Consider the following 20,895-nt stretch of genomic DNA (forward strand, 5'->3'; position numbering starts at 1 on the left):
GTTTACATCAGATTTTCCTTGTGCCTGGCCTGTGTTATTGCATTGTTTACATCAGATTTTTCCTGTGCCTGGCCTGTGTTATTGCATTGTTTGCATCAGATTCTCCTCGTGCCTGGCCTGTGTTATTGCATTGTTTGCATCAGATTCACATAGTGCCTGACCTGTGTTATTGCATTGTTTGCATCAGATTCTTCTCTAGCCTGGCCTGTGTTATTGCATGTTTGCATCAGAATCTCCTAGTGCCTGGTCTGTGTTAATGCATGTTTGCATCAGAATCTCCTAGTGCCTGGCCTGTGTTAATGCATTGTTTGTGTGAGATTCTCCTAGTGCCTGGCCTGTGTTATTGCATTGTTTGCGTATGATGCTCCTCGTGCCTGGCCTGTGTTATTAGCATTGTTTGCGTCAGATTCTCCCAACGCCTGGCCTGTGTTATTGCATTGTTTAAATCAGATTCTCCTCGTGCCTGCCCTGTGTTATTGTATTGTTTGCATCAGATTTTCCTCATGCCTGGCCTGTGTTATTGCATTGTTTACATCAGATTCTCCATGTGCCTGGACTGTGTTGTTGCATTGTTTGCATCAGATTCACCTAGTGCCTGTCCAGTGCTATTGCACTGTTTGCATCAGATTCTCCTCAAGCTTGGCCTGTGTTATTGCATTGTTTACATCAGATTTTCCCAACACCTGGCCTGTTATGGCATTGTTTACATCAGATTCTCCTCGTGCCTGGCCTGTGTTATTAGCATTGTTTGCGTCAGATTCTCCCAACGCCTGGCCTGTGTTTTTGCATTGTTTACATTAGATTCTCCTTGTGCCTGGCCTGTGTTAATGCATTGTTTACATCAGATTCTCATAGTGTCTGGCCCGTGTTATTGCATTGTTTTCGTCAGATTCTCCCAACGCCTGACCAGTGTTATTGCATTGTTTACATGCAATTTTCCTTGTGCCTGGCCTGTGTTATTGCATTGTTTGCGTCAGATTCTCCTCGTGCCTGGCCTGTGTTATTAGCATTGTTTGCGTCAGATTCGCCCAACGCATGGCCTGTGTTTTTGCATTGTTTTCATCAGATTCTCCTTCCTGCCTGGCCTGTGTTTTTGCATTGTTTACATCAGATTCTCCTCGTGCCTGGCCTGTGTTATTGCATTGTTAGCGTCTGATTCTCCCAACGCCTGGCCTGTGTTATTGCATTGTTTACATCAGATTTTCCTTGTGCCAGGCTTGTGTTATTGCATTGTTTACATAAAGATTTTCCTTGTGCCTGGACTGTGTTATTGCATTGTTTGCATCAGATTCACCTAGTGCCTGGCCTGTGTTATTGCATTGATTGCATCAGATTCTCCTCTAGCCTGGCCTGTGTTATTGCATTGTTTGCATCAGATTCTCCTCGAGCCTGGCCTGTGTTATTGCATTGTTTACATCAGAATTTCCCAACGCCTGGCCTGTGTTATTGCATTGTTTACATCAGATTTTCCTTGTGCCTGGACTGTGTTATTTCAGTGTTTGTGTAAGATTCACCTAGTGCCTGGACTGTGTTATTGCAATGTCTGCATCAGATTCTCCTCAAGCCTGGCCTGTGTTATTGCATTGTTTACATCAGATTTTCCCAACACCTGGCCTGTTATTGCATTGTTTACATCAGATTTTCCTTGTGCCTGTCAGGTGTTATTGCATTGTTTACATCAGATTTTCCTTGTGCCTGGACTGTGTTATTGCATTGTGTACATCAGATTCACCTAGTGCCTGGCCAGGGTTATTGCATTGTTTGCATCAGATTCACATAGTTCCTGACCTGTGTTATTGCAGTGTTTGCATCAGATTCTCCTCGCGCCTGGCCTGTGTTATTGCATTGTTTACATCAGATTTTCCTGTGTTATTGCATTGTTTACGTCAGATTTTCCTTGTGCCTGGACTGTGTTATTGCAGTGTTTGTGTCAGATTCACCTAGTGCCTGGACTGTGTTATTGCATTGTTTGCATCAGATTCTCCTCAAGCCTGGCCTGTGTTATTGCATTGTTTACATCAGATTTTCCTTGTGCCTGGCCGGTGGTATTGCATTGTTTACATCAGATTTTCCTTGTGCATGGCCTGTGTTATTGCAGTGTTTGCATCAGATTCACCTAGTGCCTGACCTGTGTTATTGCATTGTTTGCATCAGATTCTTCTCTAGCCTGGTCTGTGTTATTGCCTGTTTGCATCAGAATCTCCTTGTGCCTGGCCTGTGTTAATTCATGTTTGCATCAGAATCTCCTAGTGCCTGACCTGTGTTAATGCATTGTTTGCATTAGATTCTCCTCGTGCCTGACCCGTGTTATTGCATTGTTTGCGTCAGATTCTCCCAACGCCTGGCCTGTGTTATTGTATTGTTTACATCAGATTTTCCTCATGCCTGGCTTGTGTTATTGCATTGTTTACATCAGATTCTTCATGTGCCTGGACTGAGTTATTGCATTGTTTGCATCAGATTCACCTAGTGCCTGTCCAGTGTTATTGCAGTGTTTGCATCAGATTCTCCTCCAGCCTGGCCTGTGTTACTGCATTGTTTACATCAGATTTTCCCAACACCTGGCCTGGCATTGCATTGTTTACATCAGATTTTCCTTGTGCCTGGGCTGTGTTATTGCATTGTTTACATCAGATTTTCCTTGTGCCTGGACTGTGTTATTGCAGTGTTTGTGTCAGATTTACCTAGTGCCTGGCCAGTGTTATTGCATTGTTTGCATCAGATTCACCTAGTGCCTGGCCTTTGGTATTGCATTGTTTGCATCATATTCTCCTCGAGCCTGGCCTGTGTTATTGCATTGTTTACATCAGATTTTACTTGTGCCTGGCCAGTGTTATTGCATTGTTTCCATCAGATTCACCTAGTGTCTGACCTGTGTTATTACATTGTTTTCATCAGATTCTCCTCAAGCCTGGCCTGTGTTATTGCATTGTTTGAATCACATTCACATAGTGCCTGACCCGTGTTAATGCATTGTTTGCATCAGATTCTCCTCGTGCCTGGCCTGTGTTATTGCATGGTTTGTGTGAGATTCTCCTAGTGCCTGGCCTGTGTTATTGCATTGTTTACATCAGATTCTCCTAGTGTCTGGCCCGTGTTATTGCATTGTTTGCATCAGATTCTCCCAACGCCTGTCCTGTGTGATTGCATTGTTTACATCAGATTTTCCTTGTGCCTGGCCTGTATTATTGCATTGTTTACATCGGATTTTCTTTGTACCTGGACTGTGTTATTGCATTGTTTGCATCAGATGCACCTAGTGCCTTACCTGTGTTATTACATTGTTTACATCAGATTTTCCCAACGCTTGGCCTATGTTATTGCATTGTTTACATCAGATTTTCCTTGTTCCTGGCCTGTGTTATTACATTGTTTGCGTCACGTTTTTCTAGTACCTGGTCTGTTATTGCATTATGTGCGCTGCTTTTGGTATGTTATTATTCTAATAGTTGCAGCTTTTCTAACAAACATGGTACCTTTTATCCCAATCAAGTGCATCTGACTGCAAACACACTGCACTCTCCCTGCATTAGCAATCTACTTCCTATTAATGTAGCAACAGTCAGCCCAGCATGTCTGCCAGAGATGTTGTAGGGTCAGAAACAGTACATAGGTCAGTGGTGAGTAAGATTTTAAATGAAGAAGCTGCTGTGATAGACGGCAAAACATCCATGTCGAAACATCAGCAGTAGGACAATGGTACATGGAACGATAATAGTAGATTTATTTACACTTCTGTGCAGTGCGTGTCACTAATGTTCTTTTCTTCCACTCTCATGAGATGGTTTTACAAAGCAACTCTGAGCTCACTGAGTGTGGAGCTTCCACGAATCCCAGAGACAGGCCGTTCCAAAGACGGTAACAGAGAAGGGTGAAAGATCTGAGTCTTGATCCTGGCAGATGGACGGGTGATCTCTGATGGGGTGTAGTTGGTCTTTGTGTTGCCACGGTTTTTCAGAGGGTGTAAGAAAATGTCAGCAATTTGTGGAGGGCCTTCTTTTAGGGGAGAACCACCGAGCTTCATGCAATACAGACTTGAGGGTTTGTGTCTGCGCAGGATGAGTTGCAATCTTATAGCAAAATGGAGGACCTTGTCCAAACGGGATTGATGTTACCAAGGATTAACATCTTCAGTTATGACATATAGTGAAAGTCCATTTACCTCGAGTTGCTTGAAAAGCTTTCTGCCCTCTGCTGGTGCAGGCTGGATGTTTAGTCTCTAGTTGGCATTTGCCAGGGGATGTTCAAATACAGTGGTAGAATTAAACCTTGGAGCAGCACTTGTAGTCTTGACTCTTGGAGTCTTGTAGTGTGTGCTGGCTGCGGTAGAACTGTCTTAATGTTTCATGGAGCTCAGAAAACCCAGACTCTCCGTCCTCTCAGAGCACGAGCTCTGTGGCTTGACCAGTTGAACTGCAATAAAGAAGATGACCTAGACCAGTACTACCTCTCCCGACCTTTGAACTGATCATTGAGGAAAGAAGCCCTTGTCTGGAAAGCAGATCCACACAAGGTGCAGCTGACAGAAGACCCTGCCTGGAAGGAAGATCTGCACAAAACTCAGCTGACAGAAGTCCTGCCTGGCAGGAAGATCTGCACAGGGCACCGCTGACAGAAGTACAGCCTGGAAGGAAGATCTGCATGAGGCATGGCTGACAGAATTCCTGCCTGAAAGGAAGATCTGCACAAGGCCCAGCTGACCGAAGCCCCTTCCTGGAAGAAAGATCTGCACAAGGCACAGCTGACAGAAGCCCCTGCCTGGAAGGAAGATCTGCATGACAAGGCACAGCTGACCGAAGCCTCTGCCTGGAATGAAGATCTGCACAAGGCTCAGCTGACAGAAGTCCTGACTGGAAGGAAGAACTGCACAAGGCACAGCTGACGGAGGTCCTGCCTGGAAGGAAGATCTGCACAGGACGCAGCTGATGGAAGGTCTGCCTGGCGGTGACCTCAACGCAGTGTGAGACCCACAAACCACAAGATCCTTCAAGCCCAGCTAGCCACAGTGGACGCAATGTACACCAAATTCCTGATTTATATTTCAGCGGATGGTTTATTTCATCACAAATTTGACAGGTATCCTGCCTGCCCCATTAAAAATGCATTACATCCTGTGGCAATTATAATAAGGCAGGCAGGATATCTGTCACATTTTGATAATGCCTTGGCTTCGTTTGCAGAGTTTACCCCGCGGAACTCCATGAAGTGTCAGGGAAACTCCGCCGCACTCTGCAGACTTCCGCTAGTGGCAGAGTTTAAGTTGCACTGCTCGTACTGATTTTTAGTGCCAGGAGTTTAACCCCCACTGTAAAATCAGCACGAACAGCACTACGCGTCGTGCCAGAGGGCATTGCTGCTTTCTGCCGCTCTAATTGATATTCTAATCGAGTGGCAGCTTCATCAACAAGAATGGCAGATTTTAACACTCGAGTGGTCGCGACCTGCCTTGACCTCCCGCAATGAGAAATCTCACCAGGAGGAGGTCTAGCGTGCTATATTTTCTCACAAGCGCTCGTCACCTTACCGTTGGCGAACCGCTTGAGAAAATAACTCTGTTCTACATGGAGCTTTTTGGACCAGGAGTGGGCAAAACTTTGCGAGCTCCGCCGGCAGAGCGGAATTCTTTACCCACCCCTAGTTTTGAGGCAATAATCTGTTGGACAAACTCCTAACTAGGCCCTTTGTCTGCAATAAGTGTTGTAGAAGAAGTGAGATCCATGGCCTTGTGAGTATGAGGCAGTTATCTGACTTCTGATGAACCCCACAGAGTGAGTGTGCAGCCAGAGGGCAGTAGGGGGGCCGAAGGACATGAAATTAGATAAACTTGAATATGAGAAATATGGAAAGGTAGAAATGCTGCATCACCTGTGGATAACTGACACCTCCTCCCGCTCTTCCAAATGCCCATCCGGTCACAAATGGCATCCTGGGCCCCAAAAGGACAACGTCATGCCAGATGCCATGTAATGTTGGAAAAGGGGGGAAAAGAGTAATAGGCACACATCTGCTGCGGGGATATGTCAGGTAAATTATTGGTTGTGATGGATTCTCTTTAAGTACTAAATGACTGATCAAGTTGAATATTAAAATATATGAATCAACGTTTGTTTACCTTATCAGCGCTTATAATGTAAAGGGTGGGGCTTACAGTGAACCCCTCGTTCTGTTTTACACAAAAGCCCCGGAAGGAGCTGCATCTTACAGAACTTTATCTACTTTAGGAAGAACTAAAGACTTGCTTTTTAAAGTTATCTTTCTGGGCCAGAACCGTGCACTGTAAGCGGCACTAGTTTCAGGGAGATGGAGAGATGTTATGGTGATAGGAAACTCCCCTCAACTCACAATAATATTCAATCTTCCAGGTTAGAAGAAACCAGAAATGCTTGAACCAAGGGAGCTGTTGAAAGTGTCAAAGGTGACTTATGAACAGCGAGTAAAGACAGGAGTTGATATTTGAGATGATCTTAAGTGAATCGGAAAGAATGAGAAAAAGTGTGTAAATGGAGTTATTTTTGTTGTATACTTCGTAAAGAGTTACTGGAAATTTTACAGCCCAGCCTGATCCATCTCTTTCTCTAAACTCTAATGTTCTTTAAATGAAATCTTGACCATAAGCGTCTATCTTAAGCTATACCTCAAGCACTTGGGTGCTCCGTGAGTGCCTTTACTTTGCAAAGTTACTCTGTAAACACTGGTAAATCACCTCCTTTTCAGACATTAATAAGATGTCACCTGATCAACAGAACTTTTAGTTAAATATCTGTGTATGATGAAATATTCCTTGCTAAGTTTCGAAAGCGATAAAGAAGGGGGAGATTTACTAAGATTTTGCACTGTGTTTGCGTCACAAAAGAGGCACAAAATTGCGCAAAATCTTTTCTCCTAATTTACTTTCCAGCGCTAAACTTGTTTAAGACTGGAAATAACGTTAAAGTAATGTGACACTGCGCATACCTTTGTTTCGCATTACTTTGTGCCATGGGGCATGCCAAGGGTGGTGCATGGGCGTTCCCGTGCAACCACAAAACTAGGTGCAAGGAAGGAGAAATGCTTTCCTTTCTCCTTCCTTTTCTGACTTTGCATGTGTGCTGCACTGTGCAACACGTATGCAAAAGGGTAAAAGCTTTCCCTCGTGTTGAGGCATAGTAATTTGTACAGTAAGGGTGTCCTTCCTTTACAAAACCCATGCTGGACTCACAGACACACACACCCTAGTGCTCTGGTGCTAAAGTGTGTGCATGGCGCAGGCCCTCTGTAATCAGTGCCGGCGCAAGGGAAAGGAAAGGAGAGAGCCATATCTCTGAAAATATGGTGCTCTCCTGTTCCCTTCCTGTCGCACCACGCAACGTAGCCTCGCGGGGGAGGGCTGCGCTGCATTGTGTGGAGATTTGGTAAATCTCCCCTGAAATGTCTGTTACAACCAGTTAAACATTGTGTATTCTCATTCCATTATGTTTCAATTTAGTAATTTAAAATATCTTTACATCCAACAGAAACAAGCCTTGAATGTATGAAATGACCATCAATAATGAAGTGAATGCTGTAAATCTTCAATAATAGCAGAAATATTGAGCTACAGTATTCAGGAAAACATCAGCGCAGTCGGCGACAGAGGAACCTGCACACATACTGACAGATCCCGAATCAAGCATCAAGGGCAGTTCAGTGATTGTAAGAGTCTGAGCTGTGCACCTCCACGCTACAAGACGAAGAAATGACCTTAGTAAAATTAAGGCAACAACAATAACAAACTGCCTCCTGTATGAACAAGTGTCCAACACCAGCTTTGATCATGGGATCGGTATGATGTGATTACCACAGTGCTCTGTTTTATAAAATGATGACAAGCCATCATTCCGTGCTCTAGGTGAATTGTAAACTCTTTCTGGCCAAACCACAGTAACCAGAGAAGAGCACAACAGAGTGGAGCCAGACAACTGACGGGTAAAGGAAAGAGGAGTTCTTATATCTACAATACGACAGACTGTCCCGATTTGCACCGGCCAGAAGGAAGATACATCTTTACCCGCAAGAGTGCATTGCCATAATCCAATCTAAAGGCACAATCGCCTACAAAGACAGCTTCTATTAGGAGTGTGGCAAATATTTGGTGGCTATCGCATTTTATTGTTAAAACAGAAATCAAACGTGCAAATTATTGCACACATATAAAGTGTGTGAGAAAAACACAAGTGCTTTATCAGCCATGTCGGCCCATCAGGAAATGCAGTCCTGTGATGTAGACAAATATATACCCGACCCACAGACACTAACCAAGAAAGAAGAATCCTACACATACAGCAAGAGCTTTAGTTTGTCATCACTACGCAAGCTTCATCAGCAAACCTACACAGGAGAAAAAACATTCAAGTGCAGTGAATGTGTAAAGAGCTTTGGTCAGTTATCAACCCTACAGATACATCAGCGTACACACACGGGGGAAAAGCCATATCATTGCAGTGAATGTGCAAAGTGCTTTAGTCAATTATCAAACCTCCAACAACATCAGCGAATACACACAGGGAAAAAACCATTCAAGTGCAGTGAATGTGCAAAGTGCTTTAGTCAATTATCAAACCTCCAACAACATCAGCGAATAGACACAGGGGAAAAACCATTCAAGTGCAGTGAAGGTGCAAAGTGCTTTAGTAAGTTATCAAAACTCCAAAAACATCAGCGAATACACACAGGGGAAAAACCATTCAAGTGCAGTGTATGTGCAAAGTGCTTTAGTCAGTTATCACACCTTCAAAGCCATCAGCGAACACACACAGGGGAAAAACCATTCAAGTGCAGTGAATGTGACAATAGTTTTTGCAGCTCTTCAGCATTGAGGTATCATCTGCGAACACACACAGTAGAAAAACCATTCAAGTGCAGTGAGTGTGCAAAGAGCTTCAGTCGGTTATCAGACTTAAAACATCATCAGCAAACACACACGGGGGAAAAAACCTATCATTGTAGTGAATGTGACCGTAGTTTTCGCGACTCTTCAGCATTAAGGTGTCATCAGCGAACACACACAGGGGAAAAACCATTCAAGTGCAATGAATGTGGGAAGAGCTTTAGTCAGATATCAGACCGAAAACGTCATCAGCGAACACACACGGGGGAAAAACCATTCAAGTGCAGTGAATGTGACAATAGTTTTTGCAGCTCTTCAGCATTAAGGTATCATCTGCGAACACACACAGTAGAAAAACCATTCAAGTGCAGTGAGTGTGCACAAAGCTTCAGTCGGTTATCAGACTTAAAACGTCATCAGCAAACACACACGGGGGAAAAACCCTATCATTGTAGTGAATGTGACCGTAGTTTTCGCGACTCTTCAGCATTAAGGTATCATCAGCGAACACACACAGGGGAAAAACCATTCAAGTGCAATGAATGTGGGAAGAGCTTTAGTCAGATATCAGACCGAAAACGTCATCAGCGAACACACACGGGGGAAAAACCTTATTATTGTAGTGAATGTGACAGTAGTTTTCGCGACTCTTCAGCATTAAGGTATCATCATCGAACACACACAGGGGAAAAACCATTCAAGTGCAATGAATGTGGGAAGAGCTTTAGTCAGATATCAGACCGAAAACGTCATCAGCGAACACACACGGGGGAAAAACCCTATCATTGTAGTGAATGTGACCGTAGTTTTCGCGACTCTTCAACATTAAGGTATCATCAGCGAACACACACAGGGGAAAAACCATTCAAGTGCAATGAATGTGGGAAGAGCTTTAGTCATATATCAGGCCGAAAACGTCATCAGCGAACACACACGGGGGAAAAACCTTATTATTGTAGTGAATGTGACAGTAGTTTTCGCGACTCTTCAACATTAAGGTATCATCTGGGAACACACACAGGGAAAAAACCATTCAAGTGCAGTGAATGTGCAAAGTGCTTTAGTCACTTATCAAACCTCCAAAAACATCAACGAATACACACAGGGGAAAAACCATTCAAGTGCAATGAATGTGCAAAGTGCTTTGGTCAGTTATCAACCCTACAGATACATCAGCGTACACACACGGGGGAAAAGCCATATCATTGCAGTGAATGTGCAAAGTGCTTTAGTCAATTATCAAACCTCCAACAACATCAGCGAATACACACAGGGGAAAAACCATTCAAGTGCAGTTAATGTGCAAAGTGCTTTAGTCAATTATCAAACCTCCAACAACATCAGCGAATAGACTAAGCATGGGCGGATTTTGCGTATTGGCAATCCGCGGATCTGCGTATTTGCGTATTTGCGGATTGCGACAATACGCAAAATCCGCGGATCCCAGCGTATTTTTTTTTTGCGTGTTCGCACGGGTTTCTGCAAGTTCGCGAGGGTTTTATTGTACAAAACGCTCGCGAACGTGCAGAAACCCGTGCGAACACAATGTGGCTACTCATGGCCAAACGGACGGGCTTCCATGCGAGTGGGCATGCCTCTTGTGTGTATAAAAGGTCAGAGGCCGATCAGATGAAGATGCAGAGACTCCTGCTCACAGGGACAGCACAGGGATTGTGCTCGTGAAAGTCAAGGATGCAAAGGCCTCTCTATCCAGCATCAAAGCGGACTTTCGACGGTGCAAACCCACCTCAATAAATAAACGGAGGCCTGAAAGTTAGGCAAAGAACAGAAATAAAACAAAGCCCCTGAAACGTCTAGCTAGCAGTCAACATATCAATGGGTCAGAAGGATTTTAAGCTCGGTCTTGAAAGTTGCAAGACAGCACTCTCGATTGTTTCTGGGCTGATGAGTGAGTCACTGCATTTGAGCTTCAACAAGTTCCAGGGACCATGTGTGCACTGTTTCCGATGGCGCCAGCAAGCTGCCAGCGCCGTTGAAAAATAGTTACAAAGTTAGCTGCACCTGCTCTGTGCAAGCTAACTTTGTAACTATTTTACAACGGCGCTGGAAGCTTGCTGGCGCCATTACATGAGTGGGTGGGGGGAAGGGTGGGGGGAATCCGTTACATCCGCGGATTTTGTCGGATTTTTGGGAAAATACGTAAAATACACGGATTGCGTATTCACGAAAAATCCGTGGACGTAACGGATTTGCCGCCCATGCTTAGAATAGACACAGGGGAAAAACCATTCAAGTGCAGTGAAGGTGCAAAGTGCTTTAGTCACTTATCAAACCTCCAACAACATCAGCAAATACACACAGGGGAAAAACCATTCAAGTGCAGTGAATGTGCAAAGTGCTTTAGTCACTTATCAAGCCTCCAACAACATCAGCGAATACACACAGGGGAAAAACCATTCTAGTGCAGTGAATGTGCAAAGTGCTTTAGTCAGTTATCACACCTTCAAAGCCATCAGCGAACACACACAGGGGAAAAACCATTCAAGTGCAGTGAATGTGACAATAGTTTTTGCAGCTCTTCAGCATTAAGGTATCATCTGCAAACACACACAGTAGAAAAACCATTCAAGTGCAGTGAGTGTGCAAAGAGCTTCAGTCGGTTATCAGACTTAAAAAGTCATCAGCAAACACACACAGGGGAAAAACCCTATCATTGTAGTGAATGTGACCGTAGTTTTCGCGCCTCTTCAGCATTAAGGTATCATCAGCGAACACACACGGGAAAAACCATTCAAGTGCAGTGAATGTGCAAAGTGCTTTAGTCACTTATCAAACCTCCAAAAACATCAACGAATACACACAGGGAAAAAACCATTCAAGTGCAATGAATGTGCAAAGTGCTTTAGTCGGTTATCCCACCTTCAAAGACATCAGCGAACACACACAGGGAAAAAAACATTAAAGTGCAGTGAATGTGCAAAGTGCTTTAGTCGGTCATCACACCTTCAAAGTCATAATCGAACACACACAGGAGAAAACCCCCATCATTGTAGTGAATGTGACAGTAGTTTTTGCAGCTCTTCAGCATTAAGGTATCAGCGAACACACACGGGGAAAACCATTCAAGGGCAGTGAATGTGCAAAGTGCTTTAGTCTTATCACACCTTCAAAGACATCAGCGTACATACACAGGGGAAAAACCATTTCAGTGCAGTGAATGTGCAAAGTGCTTAATTCGGTTATCACACCTCCAAAAACATCAACAAACACACAAGGGAAAAAACATTCAAGTGCAGTAAATGTGCAAAGTGTTTTAGTCTGTTATCACACCTTCAACGTCATAATCGAACATACACGGGGGAAAAACCATTCAATTGCAGTGAATGTGCAAAGTGCTTTAGTTGGTTATCACCACTTCAAAGACATCAGCGAACACACACAGGGAAAAAAACATTCAAGTGCAGTGAATGTGCAAAGTGCTTTAGTTGGTTATCACCACTTCAAAGACATCAGCGAACACACACAGGGAAAAAAACATTCAAGTGCAGTGAATTTGCAAAGTGCTTTAGTCGGTTATCACACCTTTCAAAGACATCAGCGAACACACACAGGGGAAAAACCATTCAAGTGCAGTGAATGTGCAAAGTGCCGTAGTTGGTTATCACACCTTCAAAGACATCAGCGAACACACACGGGGAAAAAACATTCAAGTGCAATTAATATGTAAAGATCTTTAGTCAGGTAATCAGACTTAAAAAGTCAGCAGCGAACACACACACGGGGGAAAACCCCTATCATTGTAGTGAATGTTACAGTAGTTTTTGCAGCTCTTCAGCATTAAGGTATCACCAGCGAACACACACAGTAGAAAAACCATTCAAGTGCAGTGAATGTGCAAAGTGCTTTAGTCACTTATCAAGCTTCCAAAAACATCAGCGAATACACACAGGGGGAAAACCATTCAAGTGCAGTGAATGTGCAAAGTGCTTTAGTCGGTTATCACACCTTCAAAGCCATCAGCGAACACACACCGGGGAAAAACCATTCAATTGCAGTGAATGTGACAATAGTTTTTGCAGCTCTTCACCATTAAGGTATCATCTGCGAACACACACAGTAGAAAAACCATTCAAGTGCAGTGAGTGTGCAAAGAGCTTCAGTCGGTTATCAGACTTATAAAGTCATCAGCAAACACACACAGGGGAAAAACCCTATCATTGTAGTGAATGTGACCGTAGTTTTCGCGACTCTTCAGCTTTAAGGTATCATCAGCGAACACACACAGGGAAAAAAACATTCAAGTGCAGTGAATGTGCAAAGTGTTTTAGTCACTCATCAAACCTCCAAAAACATCAGCGAATACACACAGGGGAAAAACCATTCAAGTGCAACGAATGTGGGAAGAGCTTTAGTCAAATATCAGACCGAACACCGTCATCAGCGAGCACACACGGGGGAAAAACCTTATTATTGTAGTGAATGTGACAGTAGTTTTTGCGACTCTTCAACATTAAGGTATCATCAGGGAACGCACACAGGGAAAAAAACATTCAAGTGCAGTGAATGTGCAAAGTGCTTTAGTCACTTATCAAACCTCCAAAAACATCAACGAATACACACAGGGGAAAAACCATTCAAGTGCGGTGAATGTGCAAAGTGCTTTAGTCGGTTATCACACCTTTTAAAGACATCAGCGAACACACACGGGGAAAAACCATTCAAGTGCAATTAATATGTAAAGAGCTTTAGTCAGTTAATCAGACTTAAAAAGTCAGCAGCGAACACACACACGGGGGAAAACCCCTATCATTGTAGTGAATGTTACAGTAGTTTTTGCAGCTCTTCAGCATTAAGGTATCACCAGCGAACACACACAGTAGAAAAACCATTCAAGTGCAGTGAATTTGCAAAGTGCTTTAGTCGGTTATCACACCTTTCAAAGACATCAGCGAACACACACAGGGGAAAAACCATTCAAGTGCAGTGAATGTGCAAAGTGCCTTAGTCGGTTATCACACCTTCAAAGACATCAGCGAACACACACGGGGAAAAAACATTCAAGTGCAATTAATATGTAAAGATCTTTAGTCAGGTAATCAGACTTAAAAAGTCAGCAGCGAACACACACACGGGGGAAAACCCCTATCATTGTAGTGAATGTTACAGTAGTTTTTGCAGCTCTTCAGCATTAAGGTATCACCAGCGAACACACACAGTAGAAAAACCATTCAAGTGCAGTGAATGTGCAAAGTGCTTTAGTCACTTATCAAGCTTCCAAAAACATCAGCGAATACACACAGGGGGAAAACCATTCAAGTGCAGTGAATGTGCAAAGTGCTTTAGTCGGTTATCACACCTTCAAAGCCATCAGCGAACACACACCGGGGAAAAACCATTCAAGTGCAGTGAATGTGACAATAGTTTTTGCAGCTCTTCACCATTAAGGTATCATCTGCGAACACACACAGTAGAAAAACCATTCAAGTGCAGTGAGTGTGCAAAGAGCTTCAGTCGGTTATCAGACTTATAAAGTCATCAGCAAACACACACAGGGGAAAAACCCTATCATTGTAGTGAATGGGACCGTAGTTTTCGCGACTCTTCAGCTTTAAGGTATCATCAGCGAACACACACAGGGAAAAAACCATTCAAGTGCAGTGAATGTGCAAAGTGTTTTAGTCACTCATCAAACCTCCAAAAACATCAGTGAATACACACAGGGGAAAAACCATTCAAGTGCAACGAATGTGGGAAGAGCTTTAGTCAAATATCAGACCGAACACCGTCATCAGCGAGCACACACGGGGGAAAAACCTTATTATTGTAGTGAATGTGACAGTAGTTTTTGCGACTCTTCAACATTAAGGTATCATCAGGGAACGCACACAGGGAAAAAAACATTCAAGTGCAGTGAATGTGCAAAGTGCTTTAGTCACTTATCAAACCTCCAAAAACATCAACGAATACACACAGGGGAAAAACCATTCAAGTGCGGTGAATGTGCAAAGTGCTTTAGTCGGTTATCACACCTTTTAAAGACATCAGCGAACACACACGGGGAAAAACCATTCAAGTGCAATTAATATGTAAAGAGCTTTAGTCAGTTAATCAGACTTAAAAAGTCAGCAGCAAACACACACGGGGGAAAACCCCTATCATTGTAGTGAATGTTACAGTAGTTTTTGCAGCTCTTCAGCATTAAGGTATCACCAGCGAACATACACAGTAGAAAAACAATTCAAGTGCAATGAATGTGGGAAGAGCTTTAGTCTATTATCAGACCTACAAACACATCAGCGAATACACACAGGGAAAAAACTATATGATTGCTGTGAATGTTTGAAGAGCTTTAGTCAGTTATCAACCCTACGAAAACATCAACAAACACACACAGGGGGAAAGCCACTCAAGTGCAATGAATGTGTCAACAATTAGAGCTACAAAGTCATCAGCGAACACACAGGAGGAAAACATAGAAGGGCACTAAAAAGTGAGAAGTGATTTTGTCAATTTTTGATCCCACACAGTCCTCAGTGAATACACTCCTTCATTTAACTCACATGGAAATAATCCTAGAGCTGCAGAGATACCGGAAAGAACTTAAGAACATCAAAAATAATATTGACCCTTGTAAATGTAAATGTAATTTGTACCTGTAAAGTGCACCAGTACCCCAACTGGGGTGTCCTGGCGCTGTAACGCATACCGCTGTGGAACCCTTCCTGGCTTTTCCCTGTGAAATGTCCACTCCTGGGCACCCCCAAGGTGAAGCCAGGCATCCCAGCGCTGTTGGGGCTGTTGTGGAGATTAAGCAAGCTATTGCCCAAAGTTGCAGAGTGGGACCAATGATTCGAATAGGCACCGAGGCCAGACCTCTGCATCAGGGTCTGCCACTCTAACCATTGAGCCACACTTCTCCACTTCTGACCCTTCTGAGGACATAGAAAAGAGCAAAACAGTGCAGTTATTGTAAGAGGAATGAATTACGGAAAAAGATAACATTTAAATTATGTAGGACATTGAAATACCAGATGATAAAAGACCCAAATAGCAATAAAGAAGAAAACCAGATAACAGTATTTGCAGAATTATAAAAGTGTTTGCTTCCAGTGATTGTTCACTTCCGTACACATAGCAAAGTGACATTATGTACCAGGATACACAGTGGGAGACAAGCACAATGTGGATTAAAAGAAAAGAAACATTGTTGATTTTTATTTGGTGAAGAAGAGATACAAAGAAAAACATTCAATCGCACCTGATCACACTACCTGTAAAAGCAACACTGAACAATACTGGGACTAACTGGTATTTTCAGCTAACTTGTCGGATTAGTGATAAAACCTATAAACTCAAAACACCCAGAGTGGACATGTTGTCAGGGCTCTGGAGATGGAAGCTTCATTGGTAAAATGCATGTATTACTATTAACAAATGCCACTGCAGTATATGTAATGAAATAAAGCGAAGCACAGGTGTTCAAGAAATAACCTATTTTTAGATATAAAAGAGCATATACCTTGTTTTTCAGTAACGTTTGCTGTATCTTTTACACACTGTTATCGGTTGATGGTTCAGCTCGTGCCTCACGCATTATTACTAAGTGCGACCAGTGGCTCCTCTCCGACTTGGCTCTCCCTATTCATTTTGTGACTTGCCAAACTCTACTTTGTATCAGAATTGAGCCATTGTAAGCAGTAGACTCTGTTTGAAGAATGTGGTGAAATAGCGAAATCCCACATCAAAAGCATATATGTGACAGGATAATCAGTTGCACTCCCAGCAATTCATCTTCCACACTTTATTGTCCCTTGTCCTCAAATGTTCTGAAGGATTTGTCGTATGAATGCCAGAAGTGGCAGTGGCATTCATGAAGCTAAAGCTAACAGGAGTGGGAGATAGAGAGGGAGAGAGATAAAGAGAGTGAGAGAGACAAAGAAAGGGGGAAAAAAAAGAACGAATTGGAAGTCAGTCAAGTCAATGAATTTATAGAGCGCTACATACCCAGAGGGTCTCAAGGCGCTTGAGGGGGGGTGGGGAATTACTTCTCGAATATCCAGGTTGTAAGCTGCTTTCTGAATGCTAGGTGTGGCGAAGGTGCATGGAAAGTGAGTTCCAGTTTTTGGCCGCTCGGTAGGAGAATGATCTTCCTCCCATGGTGGTTTTGTTGACGCGGGGAACAGTAGCGAGGGCTTGGTTGGAAGAGCGCAGCTGGCGGGGGGGGGGGGTGGGCGGGGGGGTGTAGAAGGAAAGACGTGAATTGAGGCATTCGGGTCCAAGTTCGTAGAGAGCTTTGTGTGCGTGGGTGAGGAGGCGGAAAGTTATTCTCTTATTGACGGGGAGCCAGTGGAGGTTTTTCAGGTGACCAGAAATGTGTTCTTTACGCGGGATGTCTAATATGAGTCTGGCTGATGCGTTCTGGATGCGTTGGAGTTTTTTCTGAAGTTTTGCGGTGGTACCGGCGTAAAGGGTGTTTCCGTAATCAAGGCGGCTTGTAACCAGTGCGTGGGTGACCGTTTTTCTAGTTTCGGTGGGGATCCAGCGAAATGTTTTTTTGAGCATGCGAAGAATGTTGAAGCAAGATGAGGAGACGGCGTTGACTTGTCTGGTCATCGAGAGTGAGGAATCCAGGATGACGCCTAGGTTCCGTGCGTGATCCGTTGGGATGGGTGCTTTTCCAAGGGCTTCTGGCCACCAAGAGTAGTCCCAGGCGGAGGGGGAGGTACCTAAGAGAAGGACTTCTGTTTTGTCTGAATTCAGTTTCAGACGGCTATGCTTCATCCATTCGGCTACCTCTTTCATTCCTTCATGTAGGTTGGTTTTGGCGATGTTTGGGTCTTTGGTGAGTGAGAGGATCAGTTGAGTGTCATCAGCGTAGGAGATGATGTTGAGGTTGTGTTGGCGTGTGATGGTCGTGAGGGGGCTCATGTATACGTTGAAGAGGGTGGGGCTGAGTGAAGATCCTTGTGGCACGCCGCAGATGACTTCAGTGGCCTCTGACTTGAATGGTGGGAGGCGTACTCTCTGAGTTCTTCCGGCAAGGAAAGAAGTGATCCATTCCAGTGCTTTTCCTTGGATTCCGATGTTTCTAAGTCGTTGTAACAGGGTGTTATGACAGACTGTGTCGAAGGCTGCGGAGAGGTCGAGGAGGATGAGGGCGACTGTGTCTCCATTGTCCAGTAGAGCTCGGATGTCGTCTGTTGCTGCGATGAGTGCGGTCTCAGTACTGTGTTTGGCTCGGAAGCCGGACTGTGAGGAGTCGAGGGATTTGTTGGCTTCGAGGAAGGCGGCGAGCTGGTTGTTGACAGCGTTCTCGATGACTTTGGCCGGGAATGGGAGGAGCGAGATGGGGCGGTAGTTTTTGAGTTCGGTGGGGTCAGCTGTGGGTTTTTTCAGAAAGGCGCTGAGTTCGGTGTGTTTCCAGCTTTCTTGGAAGGTGCCGGATTTAAGGGAGCAGTTGATGACGTCTCGGAGGTGTGGTGCTATGATGGAGTCTGTTTTGTTGAAGATGTGGTGAGGGCAAGGGTCTGAGGGGGATCCTGAATGGATGGAGTTCATCAGGCGAATGGTGTCCTCAGTGGAGATTGGGTTCCAGTCATTAAGGATGTTCAAGGGGGGTGAAGGTACGGCAGAGGGTTTGGTGGGTTGGTCTTCGGGTTGGTTGTTGAAGCTGTTGTGGATGTCTGCGATTTTGTCGTGGAAGAACGAAGCTAGTGAGTCGCAAAGGGTTTGAGAGGGGGTGATGTCGTTGGAGTTGGCAATGGGGTTGGTAAACTCTTTGACGATGTTGAATAGTTCCTTGCTGTTGTGGGCGTTTTTGTCTAGTCTGTCTTTGAATGCGGTTTTCTTGGCAGTCCGGATCAATTGGTGGTGTATGCGGGAGGCGTTTTTGAAGGCGTCCCTGGTGTTGGTGTTTGGGTCTTTTTTCCAGGTCTTCTCAAGGGAGCGACAGAGTTTCTTGGATTTCTTAAGATCATCGTTGAACTAGGGGGCGTTTTTGCTGCCTAGTTTGATTTGACGTTTTTTCAAAGGTGCTAGGTTGTCGGCAGTGTCGGTTAGCCATTGTGTGAGGTTGATGGCTGCTTGGTTGGGGTTCGATGAGTGGGCAGGGGGGTTTTGAAGAAGCGATGTGGAGACCTGGTCGATGGTGATTTTGTTCCAATTTCTTTGCAGAGTAGGTTGAGGATGGTTGTGGGATGTGGTCTTTTTGTAGACAAAGTGAACGCAGCTGTGGTCCGTCCATTGGAGAACTGCGGTGTGACTGAAGGAAATATGTTTGCTGGAGGTGAGGATAGGGTCGAGAGTGTGTCCTGCGCGGTGTGTGGGGGTATTAACAAGTTGTTTGAGTCCTAGGTTGGCGAGATTGTCCAGAAGGGTGGTGGTGTTGTTGCTCTTTTCCAGGTGAAAATTGAGGTCTCCCAATAGGATGTAGTCCTCGGAGGAGAGGGCGTGTTGGGTGATAAAGTCAGTGAGTAAGTAAGTAAAATATCTTTATTCGATTGTTTACATATAACAATCATAAAAGTACATTTCAAAGACATTTGACACACAATAAAATTTATACGAGAAAATGTTTGTTACCACATAAACACGAGCACAAGCGAAATTACAAATTTGTGATTTAAAAGCAATAAAAATACAATATTAATTTAAAAAGATTCATATCAGTAGCAAAATTAATTAACCTTCCATGCTTTTCCTATGTTTAAATGCAAGTTTTAAAAAACTACATAAAAACAGGGTACAGTCGCTATTTAGCATTTGAAGGTAATAAAGTGCTGGTCTGAATTGTGCAAAATGGAGCCGTTGTAGTAAAGGTTTTAAAAACAAGTTACGAGGGACTGTATAATATGAGCAGAAAAATAAAAAGTGTGCCAGGTCTTGTGGAGACTTATTGTCGCAGCCACAAGCTGGCAACACTTGTCCTCTATGTGCCCCACTTGGTACAGCTAGCAAAAGATGGAACATATCAAATCGGAACCTTGTCAGCAAAAAGCGTTCGTAACCCGACAAAGGCCAGACTAAATAAGGTTCTATTTGAAGGCTCGTTTTTGTGAGAGCGTGCAATCTCACACTATTTTTCTCATACTCTCTCTCCTCCCTTGCCAAGTACCTAGTTGCCATAAAAGTGTTCTTCACATAAATTACATCAGATTTAGTTATTTTCTCAGGGGCTAGAAAAAGATCCGGCCGGCCTAATTCAGAGAGACATCTTCTGACATATTTTATCCACTGGATCTTATACTTCCCTTCCCACTCTAATGCCTCTTGCAGGATGTTTCTAGTGAGGGGTATATCTAGATTTAGCCAGCTATTTAGCCAGCATAGCAAGGGATTTACAGCTATCCTGTCACTTAAATAGGACATACCTAGTTCCGCGTGAACAGAGAAGTTTGCCGTACCCCTGGGGAGCCTTAAAACTTGCTTTAAAAAATTATTTTCAGTGACCTCAAGGGCATCTAGGGGTTCGGATCCCCATATTTCACTCCCATAGCACGCAACTGCAATGCTTTTGGCTTGATATAACTTCAAAACAGCGGCCACTGGGCTATTACCCATTTTCTTTGCAAAATCCATTATAGCTGCGTTTACACGCACTACCTCGCCCTTTTTCTTTTGTATTGCAGGTGCCCAAGTTAATTTATGGTCAAAAAGGACACCAAGATACGAAAAGGTCCTGGTTGTCGGTATTTTTTCGCCATTTACAGAATGGGGGTAACTTTTTTTTGGACCTGAGCCAGTCATCATAATAAAAGATTTCGAATTGTTAATGCTCAGGCCACAGGAGTTCATAAATGCGAAAAAAGAATCTAGCAGAGTTTGAAGGCCAATCGCCGTTCTGGAGATTAGGACGGCGTCGTCCGCATATAGCAAGACGGGCACGCCCTTCCTCCCTATGTATGGGTAATCTGTACCAGTTTTTAATAGATGTTCCTCCAGTTCATTGATGTAAAGATTAAAAAGAAACGGGGCTAAGATGCACCCTTGTCTAACCCCCCGGTTTATCCTAAAGTCCCTGGTTACTTTCATATCTTGTGTAAAGCGGACATTTGCTCTAGTGTCCGAGTGGAGATCCGCTAAAAAGTTAA

General features: G+C 43.9%; 1 protein-coding gene across 1 annotated transcript in view; it reads left to right on the forward strand.

The window, feature by feature from the left end:
- Positions 1 to 10,203, forward strand: part of LOC144806093 (uncharacterized) — a 62,689-nt gene extending 52,486 nt beyond the window's left edge. The window contains exon 3 of the mRNA XM_078672529.1: positions 7,494 to 10,203. Within this exon, the coding sequence (XP_078528655.1) occupies positions 8,207 to 10,144 (1,938 nt within the window). The 5' untranslated portion in view covers positions 7,494 to 8,206 and the 3' untranslated portion in view covers positions 10,145 to 10,203. The remainder of the gene's footprint in view (positions 1 to 7,493) is intronic.
- Positions 10,204 to 20,895: the final 10,692 nt, after the last annotated feature.

This window comes from Lissotriton helveticus, assembly GCF_964261635.1.
Source record: "Lissotriton helveticus chromosome 1_1 unlocalized genomic scaffold, aLisHel1.1 SUPER_1_unloc_45, whole genome shotgun sequence".
NCBI lineage: Eukaryota > Metazoa > Chordata > Amphibia > Caudata > Salamandridae > Lissotriton > Lissotriton helveticus.